The sequence below is a fragment of the Sinocyclocheilus grahami genome, unplaced genomic scaffold, assembly GCF_001515645.1.
Source record: "Sinocyclocheilus grahami isolate Dianchi unplaced genomic scaffold, SAMN03320097.WGS_v1.1 scaffold679.1, whole genome shotgun sequence".
Lineage (NCBI taxonomy): Eukaryota > Metazoa > Chordata > Actinopteri > Cypriniformes > Cyprinidae > Sinocyclocheilus > Sinocyclocheilus grahami.
The window spans coordinates 284,143-310,423 of NW_015505858.1; the positions used below are offsets into that span (position 1 = coordinate 284,143).

Sequence of the window (26,281 nt, forward strand, 5' to 3'; positions counted from 1 at the left end):
GTGAAGCACGCATTTAGCATGATTTAAAAAGCAGCTAGAACGGTGCATTACCTGGTGTTTCTGACGGCGCTTGCGTTCCTGCTCGATTTTCTGCTGTTTCTCCAGTTTCTCTGTGATACGAGCCTCACGCAGGGACTGTCTCTTGCTGCGCTTGTAGGCCTTGCCATTCAGCGCTGTCTCCAGGGCCGTGTCACGCCTCATACACACTACGACCTCCTGGCGGAGCTGCGTTGAGAAGGACAACATGGGTCAAAAACCACTAAAACGTAGCAGGACTGGGCTGAAGTCAATCACAACCACCTTCCAGAGCATTTTGCATTATAATTCCCAGCAAGATATACATGTAATCTGACAAAAATTCAGGAATTTTGTAATAAAACTAATAAAAAAATAGGTAAATAAATACACACAAAATAAATTAGGTAAGTAACAAACAATAGATCAAATTTATTTGATAATTAGGGATGCACTGATGTATAAGACAATAATCCGCATCTGAGAAAAGCAATTATCGGACATCAGTCGAATGTTTAAAAACAGCTGTTGATCAGATCGGTCATCAAAAAAACAGGTCAGTACTTGTGCTGTGTGAATAAAATGTCTCTTGTGTAGAACTGAACTGGGTGATAATGACAACACAATTACAATTTGTAAGCGCTGCAAAAAAGGAAAGTCAACTATTCTTTGTAATGAGCAGATCCAAGTCATACCTGTCTCTGGAAGTTCAGGAGCCTAAGTGCCTTGAGCTCAATGTTGGCTTTGGTCCTCAAGTCTCCAGCCAGAGAGCCTGGAAGGTTCTCCAGCTCCTGAATACGATGAGCAATACGAGCCTGTAACCTGACAGATAGGAACAGCGACATCAAATGTTGGGGAAAAAAAAAACAGTTAAAAAGGTTGTTTCCAGGATTTGAAGAGTGCGTTTACTCAATCTTCAATATGTGTCCTTTCTTTTCTTCATCTCACCTGTACTCTCTCTCCTGGAGGATCTCCACTGGGTCCAGACCCCGGGGTTTCTGGATGGGTGTGATGCGGTTCTGTTTCTGATGAAGCACCATGGGCGGCTGGGTCGGTTGTCCTGGAGACTGGGTCTGAGGGGGCATGACAGGTGAAGCGGCGGGAGGAACCGAAGGTGGTGCTGGAGACGGGCGGCCCGTGGGCTGAGGAGGTATCAGCTTCTGTGGGGCACTTGCAGGGGCGGCAGCATTCACCATGGGCCCTGGGATTAACAAAGACGTGGTAAATATGTGACTCTGAGATATGAGTGTCTCTTTGCAGAATACAATAAGGCTAAATATTGAATTGATCATTGGTAGTGACTGTGGATAATTTTCACAATTTACTAACCTTCAGGCCAGGATTTAGGTGGTCCATTGGTGGGTTGTCCCTGCAGGCCTGGAGGAACACCAGAAGGTCCTAGAAGAGGCATGTTTGGTACGACCATTCCTGTAACATACAAAAAGTTATTTTTATTAATATAAATTATATTTCAAGACCATTTAGGAGATTTTCTACAGTTTGAAAGGTTGAAAGCCAAGTTAAAATACTATATTACGATATTTGATTAAACTTTTTTTTAACTGAACATTTAGGTACTGTGTAATGTTGATTAAATATATGCCCTTAATGAGCAGGAAATTCTTACTGAAAATAATGCAATAAAAAAAAAAGGATCCTAAAACACGCTTTAACGTCCCCTAATTTCATATGGTGCTTATTTCAGCATTTTAGAGAGCTGAATTTAATATGAGATATCGCCTCACCTTGTGGTCTAATGTAGTTGGGTCCCCCAGGTCCAGGGCCTCCTGGTCCAGGTGGTCCTGCTCCTTGTCCTGAGCCAGGAGGCATGTTGGGCATCCCCGGCTGCATGCCTGGCATGGGCCGTTTTCCCTGCACCGCCATCTGGAGGTGGTCAGGTAGAGCTTGCCCGCGTGCCAGGATCTTATAGGCCATGATCTGTGCCCGCAGTTGGTGAAGCTGGTTTTGGTTAAAACTGAACATTTAGGTACTGTGTAATGTTGATTAAATATATGCCCTTAATGAGCAGGAAATTCTTACTGAAAATAATGCAATAAAAAAAAAAGGATCCTAAAACACGCTTTAACGTCCCCTAATTTCATATGGTGCTTATTTCAGCATTTTAAAGAGCTGAATTTAATATGAGATATCGCCTCACCTTGTGGTCTAATGTAGTTGGGTCCCCCAGGTCCAGGGCCTCCTGGTCCAGGTGGTCCTGCTCCTTGTCCTGAGCCAGGAGGCATGTTGGGCATCCCCGGCTGCATGCCTGGCATGGGCCGTTTTCCCTGCACCGCCATCTGGAGGTGGTCAGGTAGAGCTTGCCCGCGTGCCAGGATCTTATAGGCCATGATCTGTGCCCGCAGTTGGTGAAGCTGGTTTTGGTTAAAAGGAGTGGGTCCGCCGGCGCCACCAGGTCCACCTGCATTTGGAGGTCCTCCGCTGGGTCCCGAACCTGCAACACCACCGGCGCCTCCACTCCGGTTCTGCTGACCCATGGCCTGCGGGTCACCGCCCTCCATGGCACCAGGACCAGAGGGCATCATGGGGCCAGACGGAGGGCCGTTAGAAGGTACCGGACTGGGGGCATGTTCAGAACCACCCAGAGGAGAGGGGTAACCTAGAAAAAAAATATGACATAGACCATTTGATTTTTCAGAAGAAAATGTAGAAAAATGCCAAGCAATGTTTTCCAATGCATTACTACTTTAACTGCTAATGCGTTCTGAATTTGAGCTTTCATTCATGTCTGTGGCACAGAGCAGGATGGGTTACACGGCAAAAATGAATACTTACTTAGGGGTTTGATACTAAGATAGTATGAGCAATAAAAAATAGTAATGGCAAAGGTTGCAGGAAATCAGAAAAAAAAAAAAAAAAAAAGACGACAAAATAACATGATTCCTGTCTGAATCTGAGCCAGATTACAACTATTTGTTTAATTCTCAGCCTTTTTTCACATGCAGGACATTCATTTTTATGCTTAATTTTTAAAATTAAGATTTGAAAAATCTTCATTCTTATGAAAAAATAAAGTGGTGAAATGTTTTATGACATAGACCATTTGATTTTTCAGAAGAAAATGTAGAAAAATGCCAAGCAAGCCAAGCAATGTTTTCCAATGCATTACTACTTTAACTGCTAATGCGTTCTGAATTTGAGCTTTCATTCATGTCTGTGGCACAGAGCAGGATGGGTTACACGGCAAAAATGAATACTTACTTAGGGGTTTGATACTAAGATAGTATGAGCAATAAAAAATAGTAATGGCAAAGGTTGCAGGAAATCAGAAAAAAAAAAAAAAAAAAACAAGGTCTAATTTTGTGAATAAAAATGAAAATTCACAAGTTGTACCACTAAAATATAAATGTGCACAACAATTACAGGACTGCACAAACAACAACAAACTTGCTTTCAACACATCCTACTTAGGGGTGTGCGATATTGGCAAAAAATAATATCTCGATATTTTCTGGGATTTTATCGATAACGATAATTAGACGGTATTTTGCTGAGTGTGTTATTGTGCTGGTACCTTAAGGACTGCCGAAGACAGCTGACTCCTAATGTTTTTAATATTCTTCATATTCTGTGTGGTGGTCAGTTCATACAGATAGAAATTAATCTTTTCCAATAAGTTTAAACTGATTTTTATATTGTGTGGGCATTTTTACCTTTATAAAGCCATTTTTTCTAAAAGTGTCCATTATCTTTTGAGTCAAATTCTTAAATTCTTAAATCTCTATTTAATCAGGGAATTAGAATAATATGACATTTGGGCTGTTACCTGTTACCAAGCAAATGAAATCAACACAGAAGCTGCATCTGAAGTGGCATTTAGATGTATTTACACACATGTATTTTGTTTAATGCAAGACATGAATGCATTTAACCTGCAATTACAAATGCATAAATAATGTTTTGATATATTAAACATAAAACTTTGAATACTGATATTTGAAATGATTTAAAACATGGGGAAAAAAGCCGAAATTTGAAATTAAAACCGCCAGCAGGTGGCAGCAAATCACTGTTAATAAGGGAGTCATTGCGATTGAACCGAATCATTTAAAAGGTTGATTCAATCAAGAACAAAACACCATCATGTTGCTCAGAGACACAAAACAGCACTGTGGCTGTATTGGAATGATTTTTGTTGGCGAAATAGAGCAAAAACAAGCAATATGGTGTCTAAAACGTAAGTCTCTTAATTAACTTATTGTTTATTGAATTCAATGTCACATTTGTAATCACGGTAATTTTTGGAGAAAAACGGCACTCTTCGTGTGAAATTGAATAACTATATGAAGTGGAAGTGAATATATAAATTTTCTGCCATCATGTGTTGAATTTGTGATCATTCTAAATGCATTTTAATAGACCGAATCATGCAGTGAAAGAACGCACTCTAAATGCGCACACGCACTAGTCTAGGCTTCACGTAATGTATGCGTGCGCTCTGTAGGGATGTTTTGAATGGTTTTTGCAAAATACTCGATAATGTCAAATCGCACATCGTTAAAACAACAATTACGATATTATTGCAGACGATATATATAGCACACCCCTAATCCTACTTTTATATTTGTTTCTTTTTCTGTCATGACTTTGTGGTTTCCAACAGCTGTGGGTTTTTCCGTTTCAAAAGAGTAACCCTGTTCACCCAACATTTCTCTCTGTATGGAAAACAATCATGCGACGGGCCCCAGCGGAGGAACAAAGCAATGCACATCAAAGGGAAATATGAGCAAACCGGTTGGATGACTTTTTATACCCAGTCTAAGCCTAAACGGTTTAGCAATGAGCGCACCATCTGTTCTCCATATAACAGACACAGAGCTCACAAAACATCTGTATATTTCACACGTGCAAATATCATAGCGAGAAGGACATATACAGAAAGACAGACAGAATGATAGAAAGAACCACTTAGACAGAATGACAGAAGGAGTGATAGAACAGAGAGCACCAGACAAAAAGAACAAAAGACAGATAGAAAGACCAAAAAACAGATACCGACAACAACAACAGATAGATATAATGATAAACAGAACAACAGAATGACAAACAGATAGAACAACAGACAGATAGACAGAGCGACAGACAGATAGGTAGAATGATAGACAGACAGACACACAGACAGAACGGCAGAGATAAAGAGTGCGAGCTACAGACGGATAAAACAAACAGGCAGAATGACAGATAGAAAAAAAATATACAAAGTTCATTTATATAGCGCATTTCATACACAATGGTAATTCAAAGTACTTTACATAAAAAGCAATTAAAACAATCAGAGAGACAGAAAGAGCGACAGAGAGACAAAGACAGACAGAAAGAGCGATAGAAAAGAGTGCAGAACAGACCAAAAAGAGTTATAGAGCAGCAGACAGATACAAAGAAACAGACAGGTAGAACAGATAGATAGATAGATAGATAGAAAGACCGATAGACAGATAAAATGACAGAAAGAGCGATAAAGCAACAGACAGATCCAAAGAAACATAGGCAGAAAAATAGACAGAATGACAGATATAAAGAATGACAGACAAATATAGTGACAGAAAGATACAAAGACACATAGGTGGAACAAAAGACAAAGAACGACAGATATAGAACAATAGATATAAAGAACGATAGAACAAGGAGCGATAGACTAATGCACAGAAACAGACCGGCAAACAATAGACAGACAGAATGACAGATAGAAAGAAAGAACGATACAGACACAGCCACAGACAGATTCAAACAGGTAGAACGGCAGATAGACAGAGCAACAGAAAGAGTGACGGAGAGACAGAAAAAGCGATAGAGCATCAGAAAGAGTGATAGATTTGCAGTCAGATTAAAAAAAAAAAAAAACCTGCTAGAACAACAGACAGACAGATACCTTGAGAGTGTTGGTCCATAGGACTGGGTGGAGGGATAGAAAAGAGTGCAGAACAGACCAAAAAGAGTTATAGAGCAGCAGACAGATACAAAGAAACAGACAGGTAGAACAGATAGATAGATAGATAGAAAGACCGATAGACAGATAAAATGACAGAAAGAGCGATAAAGCAATAGACAGATCCAAAGAAACATAGGCAGAAAAATAGACAGAATGACAGATATAAAGAATGACAGACAAATATAGTGACAGAAAGATACAAAGACACATAGGTGGAACAAAAGACAAAGAACGACAGATATAGAACAATAGATATAAAGAACGATAGAACAAGGAGCGATAGACTAATGCACAGAAACAGACCGGCAAACAATAGACAGACAGAATGACAGATAGAAAGAAAGAACGATACAGACACAGCCACAGACAGATTCAAACAGGTAGAACGGCAGATAGACAGAGCAACAGAAAGAGTGACGGAGAGACAGAAAAAGCGATAGAGCATCAGAAAGAGTGATAGATTGGCAGTCAGATTAAAAAAAAAAAAAAAACCTGCTAGAACAACAGACAGACAGATACCTTGAGAGTGTTGGTCCATAGGACTGGGTGGAGGTCCCATGCCACTGTGGCCACCCTGTCTCATGCCCATACCCTTCATTTGAGCGTAGCGTTGATCTTCAGGAATGCCTTTCTCATGCATGCCTTCCATGGGCTTCAAAACAATACAAAACAAAATGACTCAAAGAACCATCCAAACAGCAGAAACTAAACACATGCCACAGAACCACTAATAAATCAGACACATGTTTATAAAACCTGCCAGTACCTTGTGCATCTGGTGCATGTTGTCCTGGGGGTAACCTGAGGGGCCCTGTGGAGGTAGTGGGTGTCCTGAGGAGGGGGGCCCAGGGCTGGGGCCCATCATGCCATGAGCAGAGCCAGGTGAGGGTCCAGGACTAGGCCCTAACATGGCCCCTGGAGACGGCCCAGGGCCTGGGGAAGGGCCCGGCCGAGGGGTCCCGCCCATAGGTGGGTCAGGGGTGGACATCTCTCAGCAGAGCCGGAAGAAGTGAGAGGCAGAAAAACAGCGTTCTGTATGTTTTCAGAAAGCCTGTAATAGAAAATAAAACTAATTTTAATCCGGCAGCCTTGATGAACAAGACATATTATGCTGCTGACATACACAGGAAAGATGATTTTTTTAAAAACATAAAACATTTATAAAATACACCAATTTGTGGTTTAAATATTTTATATTTATTTAAATACTCATTTATATTTATTTAATAATTTTAGCTAATAATAATAATAATGAGAATACAAGGAACGAAAAATCTTCCTTCTCAGGCTCATACTCATGTATATAACAACTACCACACTAAAAATACAACACTAATATGTCTGATCTCACCCTAATGCTTTAAAAGCTCAGTTTCTGTACATATGTAAAAACAAAAATCTGTACTGCTTTTCATAAATCATTGAATGAATCCAGTTAAATATAAAACTATAACCATAACTATAAAAGCACAGCCCTTGAAATGAGGCATAAAAGTGGGTTAATTAATCTGTGCCTTAATGCATGTCAATGACTACATTCAAATATTCCAGTGAAGACCCCAAAGGCAGCATCGGTGCCACCTCTGGTGCCGTCTCCGTAGTGGGCGCCCTGATTTTAGTCGGTGAGGCAAGGTACTGCCCTGGGAAGGTCTCCCATGTTGTTAAATGCACAGATTAAAAGCGAAATGTTTTCATTTCGGTTCGTTCTAAGCAAAAAATATATATTTTTTTTCATTCAAGTTATGCAGAGCGAAATAAGAACGGTGCTGCATTTAGAAAGAATTCTTATTAACTTTGCTATTATTCTTGAATTTTCAAACTGCTAACACTTTGCAGTTTCGAATTATGCCTTTACTGTATGACCAAAAATTACGGAGTAGTCTATTTGATGTTTCAGCTGTTTGATCGCACCGGCGCCTCACAACTCAGCCGTTCGGCGTGAGACCCGGTCCACTGTGGCATATTTTTGCTCATTATGATATTTTTCCGTCGATACTGGGACACACGTGAACTACAGAGCCTATTTTACCTAATAAGGCTAATAGTTTAGCTTCAGCTACATCACGAATATGGACACATTTGGATTTGTGCCCGAGAAAGGTAAGCCCAACTTTACCTTACGTTTCTTTATAAATTAATTTGTTTTGGAATGTTTATTGCTAAGCATATATTATTATTTACTGCAATTATATTTATCCATTAGAATTAATCTTTTTAAATTCTTATTCTGTTCTGATACGGTTAAATTTAAATGATTTGTTGTAAAGTGAGGGGAACTAAAATATCCTATTGTGTTCATAATGTTGGTACATTATAACATTATTAGGCCTGCCGTTATTATTTCTGAAAATGTAACTTATACAAGACGCATCTTTTTTTTTTTTTTCTTTAATCTGTTAACATTTGTTACTGTGGGTTAACAAATGTACATTAGTAGGCTATTCTTATGCTTGGCTTCACAGATAGCAACAGAGTCTGGGCCAAATCTGGTTTACATTCACTTCTGTTTTTTTTCAGTCTTGATTGCATTGCATGGATAATTAAAACAAAAATCAGGCGTGTGCATTTATAACATCAATTACTAGGCCTACATTCTTTTTTGCAGAAATGGAAGTAACTTAAAATGTTATTGTGTGTTTGTAATTGTAATATTTTTATCTATAGGCCTATACAGCAAAACTACAGAGCTTCCAGTAGGTTATTTTACGGAGCTGTAAACACGGGAATCTCTGACCGCATGCAATCTTTGACGAACACCCAATTCATATATCAAACTAGGCTATATGTTATTAAATTGTACATAGGCTATATATCAGATTACTTTATTTACAAGTTTCATATTTATCCCGTTTTTCCCCCCGTTGCATCTGAAAATTATTTTCAGAATTTTTTTTTCAAAGCAGCCCCCCCAATAAATTGTGTCCGCCCCCTCACTTTGTGCGCTCTGGCGCCTACCCTGCCCAAAGGGTTTTTTAAATCAGACTGTATTTTAGTTTGTCTTTTAGATACCAGTCAAATGTTAATGTGTGTAACTAAATGTGCTGCCTATCTTGGCCAGGACCCTCTTGTAAATGAGATTTTAAATCTCAAGAGTTTCATTTCCTGGTTACATAAAGGTTATAAAAAATTATATATATATACATACATACATACATACATACATACATATATATATAGTGTGTGCGCGCGTATACACACAATATTTAGAAAAATTCAGGAGACTCTATTATAACTATTACTATACTATTAGTACTACTATAACTATAACGCTATTATAAATCACAGATCTTAGATTATCTTGCATTTAAAATATGAAACATTTTAAAGATTAAAGACTGTTTTTTTAAAAATCAAACTACAGATTACAACAATTAGATGACCGTATAAAAACATTACACTAACGTATTTTTCAGCACTGAATGCTATAAAATGTATCATAACTGTTTTAAATTTAGCTGAAAGCCTTTAATAAAGAGTGTCAGGGCTTAATTGTGACAACATGCTAGACCACGGGGGCAAGTTGTCACAGAGGTAAATGAACCGTATATATATATTTTCCCCAGCCAATAACAATGGAAATGTTCAATGCTGTTTAATAAACAAGAAAAAGTACATAAACACTGACACAAACAAATTCACCCTGAGAAATATTCACTGGAGCAAACAACTAGCATCTCCTACTGGCTCTCAGCAACTGTTTTTAACCATATGTCACAAACAAATGTAGTATTTCATTCATGAAACAGCTGGAAGTCAACTCTAATTAATACAAAATAAATAACTTGAATGCTGCTGTAATTACTACCTAAAAATGCATATGCCGGTTAACAAGCTGTTTGCGAGTAATAACCCCATATTTACAAACACGTATAATTAGTTATGATATAAAACAATGTTCTATCAAAAGATACGTGTTTTAACGAGCAGTGATCAAACAAACGCCAATTTCTGTTCGCTTGTTTGTGTTTTTTTCCAATGCTAACGTGAATTAGCAGCCGGCTAACATTGTATAGCTAAACATTAGCCAACAATATCCCACAATCATTAAAGCCCTCTTCCAACATGATAATAAATCATGTTATAAATATAAAAATGTATATCAAATATTTTTGGTGGTTTTTAAGAACGTGACCCAACTATGGAACAAGAGAAACATTAGAGCTCCATTAAAGCCAAAGACATCAAACAAAACGACTTTTAAACCCGGTTAAACATCCCCGCTATGTTTTATACCCGACTGCTTGCGTTCGCGGAGAGCTTAGACGTTATTTAAACGATTTAAGTCCATTTAAAAAGCACAAACAAGACCCAAAAGGGAAGACAAAAGACCCGGTTGTGTGTATGTGTGATTACAGTCGGCCATGCTGTGCTTCTCCCGTGTCTGTGTGTGCTTTTAAAACCGAATAACTTGAGTTATAAAGCTCGAACTCAGAGGTAAACACCGCGAGCATCTCTTTTAAGATGATTGATCCTACCCGCCTCCCGTACGCTTGACCCCGGTCCCCCGCTCGAGTTACATTCCCAAAACTTATTCATTCATTCTGCTGCTGCTGCTGCGGTGGTGGTGGTGTAATGTCGGACTGATCCGAGCACAGCAAACCCGCGAAACAAACAACTTCTCCGCGTTCTATAACGGGGCAAAATGTATCCGTTTAAAAGTCCGCCATGCCGTCATGTGTTCCACAAACATTGCGCCGCGTTTAGAGCGTGACTTACAGTATAGACTCGCGCCGGTCTCTTCCCCGTACTCTTCGGCAAACCTAGAAACAAAGGGCAGCTCTCAGCTAGTTCCTTCTCCCTCTCACTCCCCCCTCCCATCTGGTCTGATTGTATCTCTAGAGCGGCCTGAAAGCTCGCGAGCGCCCCCTAACAACAACGAGCGGAAGCTCCTGGTTTGAGCCTCGTGCAGAGCGGAATGTAGGCTGAATGGGGGATGGGTGCTGCTGGTTGCCTTCTGGAAACCTACTTTGGATATGTATTTTTTTTTTATAGATATGTGTATTATTTAGGGTTTTTGCTACCATTACTTTTCATAATGGTAGATTTCGTTAGCATAGTAAATCAGGTTCTGAACAAGCAACTTATTCAGAAAATTCCTGAGAAGCTTATGTTCTATATGAAAGCCAGCTGAAGTAGCTGTCTACTTCAACAGCAAAGGCATTTATAATGTTACAAAGGATTTCTGTTTCAAATAAATGCTGTTCTTTTCAACATTCGGTTCATCAAAGAATCCTGAAAAACAGTAATGCTTTGCATAAAAATATGAATCGGCACAACTGTTTTCATCATTGATAATAAGAAGTGTTTCTTGAGCAGCAAATCAGTATATTAGAATGATTTCTGAAGGATCATGTGACGCTGAAGACTGGAGTAATGATGCTGAAAATTCAGCTGCGCGTCACATTATACTTTTTGTGAAATATATAGGAGTTACTTCAAATTGTAATATTTCACAGTATTTTTTGAACAAATATGCAGCCTTAATGAGCAGAGACTTTTTTCAAAAACATTACAAAATCTTACCGACCCCAAATGTTTGAATGGTAGTATATTTTTTAAACCTCATTAGTTTAACGATCTAAATTAACCTCATTTGTAATCATAATCTTTAACACTTCTCCATCTGAAGGTCAAATATAGACAAACTATGCCGGTTTACTTTACCGGTACTATTATATAGTCACTATTTTATTCAAGGCTTTGGAGGCAACAAGATTGAGTTGATATCAATGTCTTCAATATATATATATATATATATGGTCAACTACGCTGATATTCCAGAACTTTGACTGAGGCAACCTAAAAATATCTTTATGGAATTTTTATTAAAAAAAAAGAATAATAAAAACACAATTTCAAATCACAGTTACGAGAAATAAAGTTATTTGTCTTGTTATTATTTTTCCATAACAAGGCTTCCATAAAATGGGTAAACTACACCACACAGACTACTACTTGTGACTAGTCCTATGTTATGTTTACATGCCAATTCTACATTATCTGTCAAACAAATCACTGCAAAACTTTATCGTATATATAAGTGAAGAAATTCACTTATATATACGATAGCCACAAATAAGAAGCATATTCACATATAAAAAATATTTATTATGTACAAAAGCAAGCTTTTTACATTCAATCGTGTGCTGTGTCTACTTGTAATAACGTCTCATTTGTGTCGCATGTGCAAGTTGAAATACAAGGTTTAATGTGCAGAGATAACTGTAAGACATTTGTAGGTTGAATTCCCTGAAAAGTGTTAACCACAAGTGACTGTGGAGCTATCAAAACTTTGTTGTTTATCGGAGCACTCTGACCCTCCTAACATTAGCTCAACCAATGGCATGAGTTTGAGGCAGGAACATCTGACCAATGGCAAAAGGGGAGAGTATTCCAGAAACCTGTATAGTCCTTATTCCACTTGACAATGCTAGTGGTGCAAAAAATATACGTCAACTTTAAATGTTGCGGCTAGTGTGGAAGACTGTAAATGTAAAAATCTGCGCATAGTTGTGCAAGACCTCTCTCACGGATACATCTGTGTCATTTCATGAATAACACTTTCTTAATACTCTTTTCAACACCATGTTCTTCAGTAAAACACTTGGAACAAACACTTTCTGATTGTTCCATTTAAGACACTACAGTACAGATGAACTATCCTGAGGTATGAAAAGTTAATTCACCTCAACAGCAGGCAAAAAATGTCTTTCATAGTCCGAGACACATTGCTGGTCCCACCACTCTTCCTCTTCATCAGTGTCGACCATTTCGCTGTACTCCTTTGCCCAGCTGCCATGCTTTAAAATGCTTCCTCTGTTTGATTCCTCAGGCTCATCTCCACCTTCATTTGTTCTGCCCAGTCCATTTGGCAGCTGAAAATGTTGGGGTTCGATTAAAACCTTCTCTGGTTCAGTCTCTGATGGAGGAGTAGGTGTGTCGCGATCCAGCTTCTCTACGATCTCCAGCTCAGAGATCTTTATATTCAGTTCAGAAGGAGAACATAGCCGTGGCCACGCGTGCTGGAAGAAAAGCCAAAACATGAATGAATATCGTTCTGTTTTTGTATGAGTGTGACGTCTCTTTCATATGGAACACTCAAAAGACTTTAGATTCTCACCTGAATGTTCATATGCTTAAATGCTTTACTGTTAATTGGATCTGGGATCTTCACATAACACCAAGATGGTCGGTACCTAGAGAGCAGATATTGATTTATCACAAAATGTCAAATTGACCGGTTAAAGTCATTTTGTGCACAGATGCTAAACTGTGTGTGCATACAATGCCAGTAATGCCAATGCAAAAAAAAAAAATAGAGTGATGCAATAGAAAGCAGAGCATAATTTCAAAATGTGATGATAGCTGAATATAATGGAAAATAATACACGATATGGCCAAAAGCATATGGATACCGTACCTTTTGCGGATCATAACCTTTTGTCCCTGAAACCCCCCCCCCCCTTACATCGGTGTAACAAAGCATAATTCAACTTTCAAAATAATTTTAGATAAAAAATTCAATGTATTTATAATTCAAATACAAATATAATTTATTGAATTATAATTAAATGTACTTTATTGTTATATTGTTTAGTATATTCCATAATATTTAAATATTTTATATTGATATTAAATATTTTACATTATATTTTATTTATAAATTAATTACATTTCTTGCTTTTTAATTATATTGGTCAATATATATTACATTTTTCTGGTTCAGTATTGCTACTTGGCATACAGCGTTTTTAAGAGGCATTTTTTAGAATATTATCTCCTATCCATAATAACTGGGGATCTGCATATATAAAACTAGGTGGCTTTTTTGTCAAATCTGACACCTTTCGAAAAACATGAGACACTGACAGTGGAATGGCGAAAAAATGCTCGAGACTAGGCCTGGGCGATAAAACGGTATCGATATTTATCGACGGTACACCTTCGTCGATATCAATAGAAAAAATGTTCGATATAGTGCACGATATAGGCACGTGCTATGAGTGACGCAGACAGCACACACAAACACCAACACATGCTGAATTGAGTGCTGTGCCTGCCTGTGATGAGGAGATTGTGAATAAAGAATGAATATTAGTCGAATTTAAAATAAACATTTGCATTTGAATGTTAGGGGTGCATCAGAGAGCGTCATCAGTGGAGCACGAGATGCGGTGATGATGTTGTAAGTGACGTTGTTGTACTTTAATGTTTTGTTAGTCTAGCCCACGAGACGCGCCGCTGATGCGTTATGCATTTAGAATATTAGAGAAATATAGAAGCTCAATGCGGAGAAGATCTTGAATGGGTTAAAACCGAAACCAAGCCATTCACACAGACCGCATATTCAGCGCATTTTTAGATCGACAAATATGACTGCTGCACTCGCGTCTCACAGAAGAGATGTAAAGAAAGCCATGCAAAGTTAAAACAGTTAAAATTTTTAGAAAACATGTCACGAATTTGTGGAGGTTTATTCCTTTTCACTGCGTCTCGTATGTTTTTAAATGCAGTTTGTGTGAATGGCGCTTCGGCTCTTTGGATTAAGCAATGCATAAAAACATGATGCTGCTTTGTTCATAATTGTTTATGCAATTTACTAAATTATATGAGATTTTTATGAGTTCATTTAGACGTAATGCACGTTTTTATAGAGTTACTTGCTAAATGCGCTGCATTATTTTGCTCATTGCACCCCCTCCTGTGGCCTCGGGAGACAATTAGACCTATACAATAAAGACCTATTTAATCTGCATATAAAACATTAGAAATTAGATATTTGTTTAATTTTTATTGTGTTTGATTGTTAAAACTAAAAATATTGGTTGTCTGTCTCGATAAATTGTTAATTATAAATACAGTGGTTAAATAAATAAAAAATTCCTATTGCTTTTTGTTTTAAAAAAGGTTATAAAAATGCCAATAATTATCGATACCGAACGATATGAAACATTATATCGTTGATACATTTTTTTGCCATATCGCCCAGCCCTACTTGAGACAAGTTTTTTTTTGTTTTTTTTGAGTTGAACTTATTTTTAGAGATGCTGCAATAGATGCAAGCACAACAGTCAAACACATCTGTCTAGCACGTATTTATGTAAAAAAATAAATAAAAACTACGGAGCGCAGTGGAATGGAAAAATGTTCTGTGTGAACCAGCCCTTACAAGGGGGTGTCCATGTACTCTTGGCCATATAGAATTATGATGAAAGGTTATACTTACACAAACTTAAAAATACAAAATAATAAGACCAGGAACATCAATATTATGATTACAGCCAACAGGGTAGCATTACCTAGGAGATGAGATGGATAGAAACGACTGGTTTACTACCTAAAGCTGAATATGTGATCTACATACTGTATGCAAAACAAGGATGTTTTAGTATTTTGGATTATGCATGCAATGTAAATCCCAAAGGAAGAAAGAAACAGCTCATCTTTCTCGTACTTACTGTTTTTTTCTTCGGTGAAGAAAGTGGTGAAGCTCCTGGCGCCTTCACCAGCAGCACTCACAGCGCTCACCCAGATGTGGTACTGCTGGGCCGGCTGCAGTTGTGACAACTGCATACTGGTTCTGTCACTGCGTATATTAAACCCTGTTGCATAGGACAAAGGACACAGATATACACTACTAATCAAAGTATGGGGTCAGTACAATCTGCTCACCAAAAATACAGTAAAAACAGCAATATTGTGAAATATTATTACAATTTTAAATATATTAGAATATATTTTAAAACGTTGTTTATTCCTGTGATGGCATACCTGTTTTTTTGATGCCCACTAAGTAATGCAGGATGACACCGTTGCTCTCATGTACAGGGATGGGGCTCCATATCAAAGTGGCAGAGGAGTGAGAGATGTTCTTCACATGGATTTGAGGGACTTTAGGAGGAACTGGCAGGGAAGATGAAGAGATGATACAAACATGAAGGCTATATGACTAGAAAATCTGTTTACAGGATATTTTGGCACCATTTTGGAGAGTATTCACTAAATGTGACGCAGCTGACACAGAACAGCATACGTTGTTTACATATGTGATAATCTCCAAAATGGCTCCAGGGTGACACGGAGGAGACAAATTTTTGAATAAAGTCGTTGTTTTTATTTTCTTCGGTTGAACTCCCGAAGTCACATAGATTATTTTAACAATGTCATTACTACGTTTCTGGACCCTGATCGTGGTAATTACATTGCTGTCTATGGGAGGGTCAGAGAGCTCTCGAATTCATCAAAAATATCTTAATTTGTGTTTCGAAGATGAACGAAGGTCTTATGGGTTTGGAACGACATGAGGGTGAGTAATTAATGACAGAATTTTTTCGATTTTGGGTGAACTATACCTTTCAGGTTGATCCACTGATGTCACATGGACTATTTTAACAATGTCTTTACTACCTTTCTGGGCCTTGAATGTGTCAGTTGCGTTGTTGTCTATGCAGGGTCAAAAAACTCTCGGATTTCATCAAAAATATTTTAATTTGTTTTCCAAAGATAGGTCTTACAGGTTTGGAACAACATGAGGGTGAGTAAGTAAAGGCACAATATGTAAGTTTTCGCCGCTAGAGGGCGCGTATTCAAAATAAACAAAGAAACAAAGGCGTAGTTTGATGACGCCGTGACTGAGTGTGGAATCATGTGAGTTATCGTCTTCATCCCCACAGCCGATGCAATCCGACGGGACTCGGGCAGAAATCATGTTCATGGATGAGCTAATGATTTATTAATGTAGTAGTATGAAGCAGGGTGAGGCTGAAAGCCGTCGAAGCAAAACGACGCCGCTGAACGAGCGCGACACACAACTCGAAAGCAGCGGAGCTTTTATTATGCCACAGTCCACCGCTTCCGCTCCTTCCGGTCGTGCGCATGTTTTATCATACTAGATACATTTGAAAGTTCTGTTATAATGCTACTCTGTGCGGTCGTCGCCGGTCTATTAAAATGCAGAACATATTAAAGCGTCTTTCAGGGTATATACAGGAATTACGGAGTTAAATTTAATACCTTTTAAGACCTCATCGCCACTCCAAGTTTTAACCGGTTACATCTGCGACACTTTAACTTACATTTACTATATACTGTTTGTAAGATAGCACTAAACAGTCTTACTTTGTGATAACTCCTTATCAATACAACATAATTCAGAAGTGGGGAACGAAGCACAAGAGAATTAATTGAGTGACTAACCAATGCAACCCAAGAATTAGACCAATAAACAAAACAACTGACAAAACTTATTGAGGAGGGGAAAAAAAGCTCTCCGAGCTAACAGGACAATGAGTTCACACAGTATATTCAAAAGATGTATTTGTAACATCAACTCTTATAACTGTCTGCAAACCATAGCTGTTTTGTAGAACACTTCTCGTGATAAACATCTGACTGATCAGACAGTTTACCTGTGATTGCGGAGTGCTTGATTTGATGCAGACTTGACAGAGTGTCAGTACTGCACCTGATCGTATCTGAATGATCATGGAAGGTAAAATAATGATCGCAACTATTACATCATTTTAATTGTGCATCCCAAGCCCATGCCAGTAAAAAAAACAGCCCAAAGTAGTGCAATTATGTCCCAAATAAAAGAAATGTAATTTCCATCCCTAAAATACATATTTTACAGTCCCTGTTATGCACATTTATCATTAAGACACAGCTCAAATGCTTCCTACTAGTGTGGCCCAAAACATTTAGCACAGTTTTATTACAGGTAGAATGCAAAATGTTTCAGTACAAGCATTTCAACCAAATGTAATTTATGCAATATTTCAAACCTTTAACCCTCTGGGGAAAATCAACCCATGGCAACAGTTTGAAAGCAACCCAATTTCGTGGAAAAAAACAACAACAACCCTGCACCCAACACGAGCTCAGAAGTCAGATTTGACTGATAACGGGTTAAAAGTAAGGAGAGATAACTGACAAAGATGTTGGAGGATTTGCTCCTCAACAGATCCCGAGCTCACTGACAAATATCTTTTATCATAACATGTGCTCCCTTCACACAGTGTGCGCGCGAAATCAAAAGTGAACTGCGACTGCAAGCGCTCATTCACATATCGATAGTGGCCCCTGATGCGCGAAAATTATATACAATATTAGAATGTTTGCAGGAGCTGACACAAAAATCGCGAGAGCGGGATCAACAAGCCTAGCGCTATCAGCGGCGGTGCAGTCAGTCAGTGAGCGCCGTAACAGATGACGTCAAATCTTGCGGGATTCCATAAATAAACTACACAAAACCCCCCTATTCGGACAAATATACATAATGAAAAGATTATACAAAATGTAATACCTTGGAAAATGTCATTTAAGACTTTTTAATACTTATTAAGGGCCTTAATTTGATCTAAATTGATTTATCAACTTAATACTTTTTAAGACCCCGCGGACACCCTGAGGTGTTTCCATGTTTTCTACAAAACAAAACCGGAAATCGAGGGGTTATGATGTCATTGGCAGGCGACACAATGACACTACAGACACGGTCCGTGTCACTAGTTAAAATTGCTTATTTCTCCGGATTTAAACATTCTTCGAAACATTTGGGATAGTGTAAGTACACAAGTCAGCAAAATATATAACACTGCTCTAGTGGTTTTTGGATATTTTCATTTGAAAAAATCTGACATATTGTGCCTTTAATGACAGAATTTTTTATATGTGACCCTGGACCACAAAACCAGTCATAAGCCATATGGGTATATTTGTAACAATAGCCCAAATGCCCATTGAATGGGTCAAAATTACAGATTTTTCTTTTATGCCAAAAATCATTTGGATATTAAATAAAGATCATGTTCCATGAAGATATTTCGTAAATTTCCAACCGTAAATATATCAAAACTTAATTTTTGATTAATTGTTTATTTTAAAAAAGTTGTATCGTGGCCAAGTATTGTCCCATCCTAACAAACAATTCAATGAAAAGCTAATTCAGTTTACAGATTATGTATAAATCCCCATTTCAAAAAATTGACCCTTATGACTGGTTTTTGTGGTCCTGGGTCATTTTTGGGTGAACTGTCCCTTTAAGAGATGTCATACCTCCTTCAAGCGTGTATGCAATGGCTGATTTGAGGAAAGTGCTGTGGTTGTTGAAGACTGCAAACAGTGACACATTATAAGCTGTGTAGTTCCAGAAGTCACCTGTGGATGGAGACAAACACAAAATCACTATCAGCATCAGAATAAACTATAGCTCTCTCTCTCTCTCTCTCTCTCTCTCTCACACACACACACACACACACACCTGTGAGTGTGACAGATCTCTGGGTTCTCTTTACTCGGACCCAGTTCAGGCACAGACAGTGAGGTACTACAGACACATGCTGTACCACATACTCCAGGACACTCTCAGAGAACTGTGGGTGTATGGACCATGAGACCCGCAGCGCCTGGCTCTCACCTATTACACTCAGATTCACCTCAGGCATTCTCTGTCCTACAGGGCATAAATATGATATAATTATACACTACTGTTTGGGGTTGGTAAGCTTTTAATGTTAAGGCTGCATTCATTTGATCAAAAATACAGTATAAACAGTAACATTGTGAAACACTGCAATTTAGAACAACTGTTTTGTATTTTAATATATATTTTATTCCTGTGATGCGAAGCTGAATTTTCAGCATCATTAGCATATTCTAATATGCTGATTTGCTGCTCAAGAAACATTTCTTATTATCATAAATGTTGAAAACAGCTGAGCTGCTTCATATTTTTGTAAAAAAAAATGATACTCTGATGAACAGAAAGTTCAAAGGAACAGCATTTATTTGAAATAGAAAGACAAATGCAAATGACTATTAATATTTCATACAATATTTTAATTTAACTTTGTAACATTTAATCAGAATTTAGCATTGACTTACCCCTCTCAGCAAACAGCATGTATGTGGAGTCCGATGTGCCCATTGAGGTGTTGGCTGACACAAAAACTCCCATAACACCTGGCTTGAGCGCGAAGTGTCTGAGCTGCAGGCAGCTCTGTTCAGTGAGCTGCCGACTTTCAATGCATCTCCGTTGCCTGGTGACCTGATGGACCTCTGCGTGACCATTTTTAAGCTTCAGAGTTACAATATAGTTGATAATTTCCCCTCTAGCCTGAGACAGGGGCATTTCCTGAGAGACAGCAAATGACAGCGAAAGACTGTTGACAGTTCATTCATGATCTGCTGAATCGTGACTGACCCATTAAACAAGAACCAATTAGATTGATGCATTATGGGAGTACACCCTACCTTCCAATAGACGTTACAGGAAGACTTGTCAGAATTAGGGGCACAGTCATTCCAAACATCCAGCTGTCCAACCGGTGCTGAAAAGAGAGAAAATTACAGACACAGAGTCATCATCATTGATTTTGTTATATAGCACGATATTTAGAAAAAAAAGGAATGAAAGAAATGATAAATGATTGAAGGGTGCTGAATAAATGACATTTTAAATTTGAATTTTTTAAAATAACATTTAATTGCTGTTACTGTATTTTTGATCTAATAATTGCAGCCTCAGAGAGTATAAGAGACTCAAAACGACCCAAAACATTACAGGAAGTCATTCTGGATACAGAACATGGTGGTGGCTCTCGTTTAAAACTGAATTGCTTTTCTACTTAAGACTGTAAAACACGACTGACATCCATATTCTACTGCTGAGTGAATCAAGTGCATCAAGACCATCTTCAATAAAACAATAACTAAACAATAAATTAGTGCATCAATGTCTTTAATTAATGCAACGAGGGGTCTTTCTCTGACCTGCAGGGGGCGTTCTGACTGAATACACTGAACTCCAGTTACTCATGACTTTCTCTTCGTATCCACAGTGGCAGCGAACACGAAAACTGTACTGTGTGAATGGCTGGGGATCTTCCAACACAAACATGACCTGGCAATCATCCACCTGCACAATGAGAATTCAACAGAGACACGATTAGTTTCATTTTTGACACATCTCTGGCACTATACAATTATATTTGATTGTATTGTTATGGTCATGGCAAGAATATATTCACATTGTTGAAAACTGTTGAAATACTCTTCCAAATCAGAATAGAGTCTAATCAGTCTGGTTTCTCTTTCTCCTCTCACCTCAATCCAGTCCAGCATGTGATTGCGTGCACGGTACTGCACTTGACAGCTCTTGTCCAAGTGGCCCACTCTGTCACAGTTCATGTCCCAGATGAACTCCAGTGGGTCAGAGGTGAGGTTTATATTGTATGGAGGGTCTGGCCGTACTAGGAAAAAAGAGGGAACAGATTAAAAGCTAGCTACAAAGTTAACTTACAGTTTTTGCCTGATAAAACACTTCTTTGGGATTTTTAAAATACTTTTGAAAGATGTCTTTCGTGCTCACCCAGCCTGCATTTATTTGATCAAAATACAGTAAAAAAAGAAATACTGTTATTTGTGAAATATAATCACAATTTGAAAATAATAGTTCACTTTAAAATGTAATGTATTCCTGTGATGACAAAGCTGAATGTTTTAACTATTATTATCATTACTCCCGTCTTCAGTGTCACATGAGCCTTCAGAAATCATTCTAATATACTGATTTGATGCTCAAGAAACATTTATTATTATTATTATTATTATTATCAATGCTGAAAACAGATGCCCTGCTTAATATTTTGAGAAAACAATGCTAACTTTTTTTAAAGATTCTTTTGACAAGAAAGTTCAAAAGCACAGTATTTATTTAAAATATGACAAATTTACTGGATCCTTGCTGAATAACAGTAGTCATTTCTTCTAAGAAAAACCTTACTGACACCAAACCTCTGAACGCTTGTATATATCTAGGGAGATGAATATGAGAGAGAGACTCTGGAGGTGATGCACTCTTTTTTTTACACTTATTCATAGTAATAATTATCAGAATTGTGTGTATACTGAGGACTGTGCAGTGCTTCAAACAGAGCCAATAAATTGTGATACAATTGTGCGCATGGTTTAAAGAAAGCAAGCAATGGTTTATAATAGAGTAAACATGACTTACCGATATGGCCCGTGTTGAAGAAAGACCTTTCAGACTGTGCAGAACCCAGCACGTTTTTGGCAGTGACCCATGCTGTAGTGTAAGTGCTTTTCATATAATCACGCCGGTTTATGACTGCACTCTCACTACTGCTCTCCCTAGATTTAACATTCCTGTACATAAACACACACACACAAAAACATTGTCAGATGCTCACATAGGTCCACAACGTCACAATGTCCATATATAATGCAATGGTGGTTTTAATAAGAAAACACACACCCATCATAATTTTTCCAGTGAAGGGTGTACACAGTTGGAATCATTGACTCATTGGATTTAGTCCAAAAGCAGTAAATGTCTTCATCTTCCAAGTCTTCAATAGCACAATCAGGGCGAGACGGGGGAAATGGTGGATCTGTAAAAGATGGAAGAATGTCAAACTTTCTGGAAGGAAACCAACCAAAAGAAGTAAAGTTAAAGGGAGAAGAAATAACCATTCAAACCAACACAATGTTCTGCAAGAGCACCATTACTTTATTCATACTGAGAAAACAGGAAGTCATGTGGGGAAATCTGCAAAAGAAAGCCAGCAGGGTTCCGCACACTTCCCCTTCCTTGTTTAATTTTGGACAACATCTCACCACATAAGCATTTCTCAAAGAATGTTCAGGTTCAAACTAATTAAGCTCTCTTACCAAATAAAAGAATGAACAGTTACATATTCAGCAGATGCTTTTATTCAAAATGACTCACACTGCATTCATTTTATCAATGCATGCATTCAATGGGAATCAGCACATGCTGTTTGAGCTACAGCAACACAACTTTCAGTAATGCATGGGTGGGTCACTTACAAATAGACCTTAGTCAGGGTAGCGCCATGTTTAATTTGTGACAGGAATGAAAACAAGGCTGTGAGTGAAACGCCTTTCTGATAAAAGCTTTAAGTAGTCAAAAACTTCATTAAAATAGTTTTGGAAGTTGTGAGTTGTGAAAATCGCATGATCGCATGCAAAATAGTGTGTGCTATTTCAGTGACTGCACGTCTATCCTTCACAGCCTCGTTTTCATCCGTGTTAAATTCAATATGCTGTCTAACCTGAACTAAAGTCTATTGTAGTCCATTTATGAATACAGATTACATCATAAAAATTGTAGTTAGTAACGTAATCTATTACAATACACATTTTAGGTAATATCATCTGACTACTTTTTGATTACTTTTGACCTAACATTGATCTGAATAGGATGATTTTGTACCATATTAAAGGGTCAGTTCACCCAAAAATTTAAATTCTGTCATTAATTACTCACCCTCATGTCGTTCCAAACCCGTAAGACCTTCGTTCATCTTTGGAACACAAATTAAGATATTTTTGATGAAATCCGAGAGCTTTCTGACCCTCCATAGACAGCAAGGATCCTAACACGATCAACGCACAGAAAGGTAGTAAGGACATCATTAAAATAGTCCATGTGACATCAGGGGTTCAACTGTAATTTTTACGAAGCTACGAGAATACTTTTTGTGCACAAAGAAAACAATAATAACATAACTTATTCAACAATTCTTCTCTCTTGAGTTACCGTCTTCCGCCATTTTGGAGAGTAACGTTACCTCAGAACGTAACGTTAATCAGCGTGGCTTACGTTCAGCATGCGCGTGCTGTCTACTTAACATAAACAACGCTGATTACGTTCTGGGGTACTCTCCAAAATGGCAGAAGCCGGTAACTCGGGGAGACGAATGGTTTAATAAATGATGTTATTATTGTTTTCTTTGCGCACAAAAAGTATTCTCGTAGCTTCGTAAGATTACAGTTGAACCCCTGATGTAACATGGACTATTTTAATGATGTCCTTACTACGTTTCTGTGCGTTGATCGTGTTAGGATCCTTGCTGTCTATGGAGGGTCAGAAAGCTCTCGGATTTCATCAAAAAGATCTTAATTTGTGTTCCGAAGATGAACGAAGGTCTTACTGGTTTGGAACGAGGGTGAGTAACTAATGACAGAATTTCCATTTTTGGGTGAACTAACCCTTTAATATAAAAATACAGATGTTTTAGGAACAATTTACTGCTTTGTGAATATTCTAATCTTAGAATGTTTCTTATTGGCAGTATTTAATTTTTGGAATCTGATTAAATAATCCAGATTATATATAATCGGAAAACGTCTGTTTATGAATACCCAAATGCTGTATGCAATTACAGTTTTTCTTGTAAACCACCCCTCATTTCTGGGACCGGTGTGTGCAGAAAACTTTCCCAGACCTAGTAATGTGGCCATTAGAGAATAAATGGCCAATTCTGTCATACTCACAGCCTCCTCTTACTGTAACATTGCAGGTTTCTGATGTATTTCCATTACACATGCAGCGAATATGCTCTCTGTGTTCTGCTGTGATGGAAAAGTTGAAGGTTTCTTTTGTACTGGCACATGTGCGGGGAAACTGATATCTGTGGTCAAGTTTGATAACATAAAGTTGGCAGAGACCACAACTGTTTGCTCTTCCTTGTGTACTCATGTGGCACAGAACAGACACATTGTGGCCCACATGAAGAGTTTTACTCCACCAGCAGTTTACAGCCACTTCACAAGAGACTAAACAAATAAAAAAGACAAGAACAACAAGTTGAGGCAACAGAACTATGATGAACTCGCTTCCATAAAAACATGCAGACAAAGTTTAATATGAATTCAATGGTCTGTCCTGTGAATTTTTGCTGTATTGTTTACTGCAGAACAAAAAAGTGACCCCAAAAAAGTATTTGGACTCGTATTAATGAATACATGTTGCATAGATTGCAAACTAAGTGGCATCTGCCAACAAATGCTGATAGAACTTTACTTTTCTGAAGCATTTTGCTTTATTTGTGAAATAAAATGCATTCTTTCATAAATTAAAACTATATATAATTGAAAACAGTAGTTTTACAAAACACAAGTTTTTAGGTTTTAAATTACAAAACAATGCACTTTATTTCACAAATAACAATATATTTATATACTGATACTTATTTGTATTTGGAAGAATGAAACTATATTGAAAACTAAACACTTTTGCCCACCTTGAGAACATATCCACAAGTAAAGTATAGTAACAAAATGCACTTTTACATTCTGCCATGCCATCGCTCAAAAAGTCCAGTGTGACACAACGTCCCGTTAAGCGAGTGTCACACCGTCAGGGAAAGTCCACGATCAGACATGCATTTGTTTCACTCCAGAGTGACATCGTTGTCCCGCAAGACGCACAATAAGGAACTTGGGCGGTTTTCTCAGTCGTCGGTCTTATTTTCACGAATCAATTAAAAATAGTCACATCGCTCTCTGCATCCTGGAACGAGCATTTTCTGTTTCCTGTGATCTTGTTCCTTTTGGTATCCTATGTTATAGTTATAAGTTTAATTTTCAGACACCGTTCTCAAACCTCTTCAAATGACAAGCTTGAACTCGCTTTACGTGTAAAGCATAGACTGTATGGTGCAAGCACACAGCAGTTCACAGATCTCAGTACATGCATTAAAAGACTCCGCCCATGCGTCGCCTACGCAAAGCCAGTTGGCCAATCAGGTCAAAGGTATTTATTTTCAAGCACGTTCCTTCAGCGCAATGAACTTTAGGGGAAACTAACGGTGCGTTCCAAATATATATATTTGGATATATCAGTGAAAACATCCATGTACTATGGCAAGCCGTTTTAGCATTAAATACTCCTTGCTGTACTAGTCATAATTTAGTTTTGACTAGTCAAAATTCCAATTCCAGATATCTATTCTGCAATTTTGACTCGTCGTAATTGGAATTAAGATATCTACAATGCTATTACGACTAGTCGTATTGTTCCATTGACTTCCATTGGAAAATATTTTCGGATATCTACAAAAGAGTTTTGACTAGTAGAAATTGTAATTAAAGATATCTATAATTGATTTTGTACTAGGCATAATTCTAATTAGAGATATCTCAAATTACAATTCTACTAGTGATAATTAAATTAGAGATATCTCTAACTGAATGAACACTAGTCAAAATTATAATTCAAGATATCTCTAACTGGTGTTGGACTAGTCATAATTATATTGCAGATATCTTTAATTCATGATTTCTTCAAGATATCCAAAACACATTTGTAGATATCGGAAAGTAATTTATTACTAGTCAAATTACAGTTGTAGATATCTTGAATTTGATTTTTGACTAGGCAAAACTTGAGATATCTTGAATTGGAATTCTTCCTAGTCAAAACTCGTTTAAAGATATCTGCAATTTAATTATGGATATCTCAATCTGATTTTTGACTAGGAAGATCTTTCT

General features: G+C 37.7%; 2 protein-coding genes across 4 annotated transcripts in view; both read right to left on the minus strand.

Annotated features, from left to right (window-relative positions):
- Positions 1–10,773, minus strand: part of LOC107559222 (transcription activator BRG1-like) — a 32,144-nt gene extending 21,371 nt beyond the window's left edge. Inside the window, exons 1-9 of the mRNA XM_016242970.1 lie at positions 10,679–10,773; positions 6,729–7,013; positions 6,482–6,614; positions 2,169–2,632; positions 1,761–1,974; positions 1,345–1,443; positions 964–1,216; positions 711–837; positions 52–225 (exon numbers count right to left, since the gene is read on the minus strand). Of these exons, the coding sequence (XP_016098456.1) occupies positions 52–225; positions 711–837; positions 964–1,216; positions 1,345–1,443; positions 1,761–1,974; positions 2,169–2,632; positions 6,482–6,614; positions 6,729–6,950 (1,686 nt within the window). The 5' untranslated portion in view covers positions 6,951–7,013; positions 10,679–10,773. The remainder of the gene's footprint in view (positions 1–51; positions 226–710; positions 838–963; positions 1,217–1,344; positions 1,444–1,760; positions 1,975–2,168; positions 2,633–6,481; positions 6,615–6,728; positions 7,014–10,678) is intronic.
- On the minus strand, positions 24–25,441 carry LOC107559240 (interleukin-12 receptor subunit beta-2-like). 3 transcript variants are annotated; one of them, XR_001605603.1, is made up of 16 exons: positions 25,033–25,441; positions 24,284–24,565; positions 22,239–22,374; positions 21,978–22,129; positions 21,068–21,213; positions 20,735–20,879; positions 20,216–20,292; positions 19,847–20,096; positions 19,224–19,415; positions 19,019–19,120; positions 15,734–15,865; positions 15,421–15,564; positions 15,189–15,261; positions 13,083–13,158; positions 12,545–12,984; positions 24–34 (listed from the first exon to the last, which is right to left on the minus strand). XR_001605603.1 is itself a non-coding variant. In XM_016242987.1 (15 exons), exons 1-15 carry the CDS (start codon positions 25,094–25,096, stop codon positions 12,640–12,642), a joined length of 2,160 nt encoding a protein of 719 aa, XP_016098473.1. In that variant the 5' UTR covers positions 25,097–25,441; the 3' UTR covers positions 12,057–12,639. The 3 variants fall into 3 exon arrangements, 2 of the variants coding, with proteins under 2 accessions (XP_016098473.1, XP_016098472.1); XM_016242987.1 differs by lacking the exon at positions 24–34 and having other exon boundaries at positions 12,057–12,984; positions 19,380–19,415; XM_016242986.1 differs by lacking the exon at positions 24–34 and having other exon boundaries at positions 12,057–12,984.
- Positions 25,442–26,281: the final 840 nt, after the last annotated feature.